Genomic DNA, 5,601 nt, shown 5'->3' with positions numbered 1-5,601 from the left:
GTCAATGGATACGCTCTGCTATGCCACGATGTGAATACAAGGATGTTTTTATGCCTAGGTAATCAATAAGACATCACAATATGTCTTATGACTATGACAAAAAACAAACACAGGCAAAAAAAATTCTGTAGAAAAGTGCGAGAAGAAAGTGTCGAATTCATTTATACCCTTTTTTTCTCTGAAAGTTTTATCTATGATTTTTCGGACACATTCGCTAAAACAATGGTAGCTATCAATGTTAGGATGACGTGATAAGATTTCAAAAGGAACCAATAGAACGAAATGTCCAAAAATTAAAAAAAAAAATGAAATCTTGTGGCATTGAAGACGTATAACCAATAATTAATTGATAAAACCGCTAATCAGATTAATTTTGATTGCAGTAGAAAGTAGGAGGGTCCTGTTTTTACTGAGCCGAGCTTACAGTTCACAAAAATAAGTTTATGATTTACAAATATTAAAAAAAATTCGAAAATTTATTTTCAAAGTCTTAACAGCCATTAGCTGTCCACTCACAGCATTAGATAGGTTCACTTAATGCTCATTACAAAATCTATTACACCTTTAGTCAACAATTTTATGCCATAGGATTTTAAAATTTTAGTAAAACCTCAAAAATAAAATCAAAATTTCATTTGAAATTACGAAAACTGAGATACGAGTCCAAAAAAAAGCATGAGCGATCCCTGGGAAACGAATTTTTTGTTCATTGGGCTTCATTTGATTGTAAATGAGGTTTGCAATTAACGGAGCCTCGATATGAAAAGTGACTAGCCTCTAGGTGACTTGAAAAAACAAAAAAATGCAAAATTTTCTTAAAAAAAAGAGCCCCCCAAATAGAATTCGATTTTTTTTTGATATTAAACTTCCCTCTGAGACTAGAACTTGTCTTTTTTATCTCCTTTCGTCTATTAAGAACCGAATATTGATTGATTTTGTGGCGTGAAATCTAGTTTTGAATTAAATTTTTCGTAGAAAAAGCGTTAATTCGAACAAAAATTACTGTAAAAATGAACAAAAGTGAACCAAATATCCCATGTTCACATGAAACTTTAAACCTCTATAACTCCTCGAAAAAAAACGAAATTCAAAAAAATCCTTTTAATTCCGAATTCTACGCTGGACGAGCTTTTTAATGATACCACACACATTTCTCTACGATGAATATATCGGTCGGCCAAAATTCACGGAACAAAAAAAAACCCAGTTGAGTATATAGTTCCTCCCCCCCACAAGTGGGGTCGGAACAATTAGACATCTTTTCATTCAATTTTCCCAAGATTCTGAATCTTTTTCTTTAGCAACACTTGAGTATTTTAAGTCTCAATTGTTGAACACTTCTTCTACAGAAAGCAAAACAAAAATAGAAGGACATTACAAATATCTGAATTCTCTTTCGTGTAATCTCGAAAAAGCTGCCTTTTGTCGCCTCATTTTGTCCAGATATTGGTGGCTCGATTTAGCTTCAACTGTTTGAATTTTGTACACCCCATTTTCAAATCCCTCAATTTATGTTCAACAATCAAAAATGATGAAAACTATTTTCGGACAAATTAAAGCAAAAAGATCCAATTTTCCATGAAAAGGTTAGAATCTTTTTATTAAGCTTCGGTGGGAAACTTCCTGCAGCTACAAACAAGCCAAGTCGTGTTTTTGCTAATCCCAATGAGCGAGAAGAGGCTAATGGAAATATCATTTCAATCTAAGAAAAACTCAAAAAAAGTTTTTTTTATATAAGAAATTAATTTTTGTAGATCACGATGAACTAGTACGTACAAAAATTGATAATTGCCACACAATCATTAACTCTGACAATAACTAAATTGAACGGGTAAGTTTTTTAATCAAAACTGGAAAAAAGATTTTCAGCACGAAGTTCAAAAAGTGCACGCAGCTTTTGCAATTATAACTCGGGAACGCTGAAAACCAAAAATTGAATGTCGAGCATAGTAGTTATATCGAATACCAAGAAACAATCGATATGCTGTTGATTTTGATCTATTATCAGTTGAGACAAGGATTGAACGTTTTAAAAAGAGAGGTACTGATATTTTTTGAAACGGCCCAAATAACTGATTTGTAAACTTCTTTGCCTCGAGCAGCTGTTCAAGGGAAAATTCGAAGAAAACTGATTATTAACCAGGGATAAATTTTCATGTTGTCATATCTAAAGCAATGCAGTGAGCCCCAATTTTTTGCGCTAAGATTGTGCTCTTCAAATATCAATTGAAAGAAAAATCCCTCGGCGATTGGGATGAAAGATATTTGAAAAATGACCTGTTAACAAACTGGTGTAATAATGCAAAAATGAGGAAAAGGCCTTTTACAAGCCCATTTTGCATATTCGACTGCCGCTCGGCAAGATTTTCGCAATTGTGCCGTAAGTTTTTTTTTTCAAATTTGAGAACAAGTCTTCAAATTTAGTTGCTACTGTGATTAGCTGGCCCCATTTGAAAAAAAAGTGGATATAAATAATCTTTGAGGGATAAACTTTAAAATTGCCATGTTTATGTTTTTCTGCTAGGCGAGTAACAGCTCGCCATTTTTCGTATTTTCACTTAGTTTCTCGGTCTTTAAAAAGCGTCATGGTATTCTATGAGAAAATTCAACACCAATAATTCAAGCAATTCACAAATAAATAAACAAGCAAACAACTAACAACGCTCAAATATCTTGTAAAGTTGCGACAAGCTAGCAACCTGTGAGAAAGTTTGAGTATATTTTGAGTTCGGCTGCAGAAACAGTTTCATGGCGGGCAACAGCACATGTTGGTGAACATATTTCCAGTCTTTTTCGGGTTTGTGTACCCAAAATCTGGACGTCACTGCGTAGTATTTGGCAATTATACGGGCAAAACTGTCGAAACATTCCTGTTCTTTGTTCCAAACGCCTTTCAACCCCATGTCAGTAATTAGCTCGGGCAGAATTTCAAAAGAAGGCTCGAAGTTTCTTAGCAACATTGGAAATGATTTGATTTTTCCCGACTTTTTGTCAATATTCCACGAGAAATAATCCAACAACATTTCAGAACGCGACAAAAATTTTTCCGATATTTCTGAGACCGCATTTTTCAATTTTTCTTCATCATTGGAATACACGTCCTTATACTTTTTGCTTTTTCTCAACGCCAATTCAACCAAATTTGAAACGGTCATTGAATCAGACGAGAATGAAAACCGTCCAAAATTACCAAAATCGTAGATTATAACTTGGTAGAAAAGTTGTTCACAAAGACACTGAAAGTTCACCAACCACAGTTCTGTCGCGTGTTGGACAAAAACTATTTCAGGACTGGCCGAACCCACAAAAGTGCAGTTGGAGATAATCTCTCGCATTTTATCGCTCGAGCTATCTTCTATTAATTTGCGCAAATTAAGAAGGCTGTTGAGTTTGAACGTTCGTCGGGGCGGAAAGCTTGAATTATTTGCAGAAATTTCCGGAAAACTTTGATTAGTTTGGTCATTATCACTACCACCGTGAGCAGTAGTTTCGAAGTTTGCAGAATTTCTCAACGGACCATTTTGAGAATTGGGTTCTGAACAAAGACTGCCTAAGGACGGGCCACGTTTCTGCAAAAAAGGATCAAGCTTCTGCAAAGTAGGGTCAGTTCTAACCATGTGATACGGCAACTCAACGCTCTTAGAGCCAACACTTTCATTTAAAAGACTATCGCGCTGCTGGCCAATATGTTTTTCTTGTCTTGGAGGAGTCAAAACTGCCTGGGAAAGATTTCCAGCAATCGGAAAAGGGTTGATAGTCTTGACCAGGAACTGTTGATTCGAGTTAGAATTTATCAATAGTTGGTCAACTTTCTTACAAACTCTCTCAATTATTTCCGACTCGTGAAGCATTTTGACTTCTTCCTTTGTGGGGTGAACATTAACATCAATTTCATCGCCTTTTACAAGTACATTAAGGTAAATAAAGGGATTGTTACCTTTCAAAAGGTAAACAGAATAGATGTTTAACAGCGCTTTTTTCAAACTGGGAAACTCCACTAATCGGTTGTTGACAAACAAAATGAAGGTGTATTTTTTCGAAACATAACAAGGTCGAGAAACAAAACCTTTACAACTAAAGTTGAGTTCAGAACAGTTTGATATTTCAAAATCCATTGAATCTTTCGCAAGCGATGAACCAAAAATACTTCCTAATTTTTCCTTTTGCGTTGAAGTTCCGTTGCACCGAAAATCATTCGACGCGCTTTCTCCTTGTTTGTGTAAACAAAACGTGACAGAATAATAATGAAGAGCATATTTTGTAACTAGATTGCTGATTCTGTGAAACTCATCGTTATGATTTGATAAGGACTCTCTTCTTAAAGGCATGTTGAAAAAGATATTCTCAATGCTGATTTGAGTGCCTTTATTACCCGCAGTAGGTCGTATACTCTCGCATAGCTTGCCCTCCTTGTATGAAGCCTTATACGCCACATCCGAGTTAGCTACTTTAGTTATAATAGTTAGTAATGATGATACCAAACTAATACTTGCTAAAGCTTCGCCTCTAAAGCCGTGAGTTGTAAGACTTTGCAGATCTTTGTATTGTTCTAATTTACTTGTTGTGAATCGATCACAAATGATTTTCAAATCTTCCTTTTGAATTCCAGATCCGTTATCTTGGATCTGAAGTAACTTAAAGCCCGCATCTTGAACTGTGACGTTGATGACAGTTGATTTGGCATCGATTGAGTTTTCGACTAACTCCTTCACTGCAGAGCTAGGCCTCTGTAAGATTTCACCAGCTGCTATTTTGTTCACAACATGTTCAGGAAGTTGTTTTATTCGACGAGGCTTTTCACTTTCGTGCATCGTGCTTTGAGAATTTGACCTACAATTTAGGACAATGTCAATAATCTGAAATATTTAGAAAGTATGAAAATTTTAAATTGAAATAATTTAGAAAATAACAGAATATATTTGTAAGCGGCTAATAAATATTCGGCCAAATCTTTGACAAACGTTCCCATATCCTGCAAAGACTTCCACACTTTCTAGGAACAAAAGGAACGGATAAAATTGTGCGCAAAAACGCACTATCTTTTTGTTTTTAAATTATGTCGAAACGAAAAGTAACTATTGTATTCCATTGACCTGTTTTTCATTTCACCAGATCAACCATGTGATAGCGGTGATGTGCTCACATACGGTCCCAACCCCGCGCATTCACAGTTTGTTTGATCTAAATTGTCCACTAAATGAGGAAGAGATACCCTTTTTAAATTCAAACTATTTGAAATTATTTGGTTTTGAGTAAAAACCTATTATAAATTCACACCAATAAATTAATTAAACAATGCCCTAGTAGAGGGTGATGAACCTTTCCATTGAAGAGACTGCGAGACAAGACCAACAAATAAAACAAAAACCAAAAAAAAACATTATTCAAGCTCAAAACTTGAAAATCTATTTTTAGAAACACATAGTAACAAAGTCCTTAATCAAAATAGGTATTAGGCCGATAAAAGATAAAAATGCAAGGTTCAAAAAACAATTGAAATTTTTGAAAGCAAATAATTTCAAAAGTCATAACTAACAGCAGGCTTTCAATTTAAAAATACTAGATACATTCTGATACAATAGGACCTGTCAATAGACAAAC

The 5,601-nt window shown here is 34.8% G+C and overlaps 1 protein-coding gene across 1 annotated transcript; it reads right to left on the bottom strand.

The window, feature by feature from the left end:
- Positions 1–2,586: 2,586 nt before the first annotated feature.
- LOC142354513 (DNA mismatch repair protein Mlh1-like) lies at positions 2,587–4,852 on the bottom strand. Its single transcript, XM_075406836.1, has one exon. It carries the CDS (start codon positions 4,809–4,811, stop codon positions 2,655–2,657), a length of 2,157 nt encoding a protein of 718 aa, XP_075262951.1. The 5' UTR covers positions 4,812–4,852; the 3' UTR covers positions 2,587–2,654.
- Between the last annotated feature and the right edge of the window lie 749 nt (positions 4,853–5,601).

Source organism: Convolutriloba macropyga, chromosome 15 (genome assembly GCF_964194025.1).
Source record: "Convolutriloba macropyga chromosome 15, txConMacr16.3, whole genome shotgun sequence".
Lineage (NCBI taxonomy): Eukaryota > Metazoa > Xenacoelomorpha > Acoela > Convolutidae > Convolutriloba > Convolutriloba macropyga.
The sequence above is the reverse complement of the archived record's forward strand: the minus strand, read 5'-3'. Positions and strand labels throughout refer to the sequence as shown.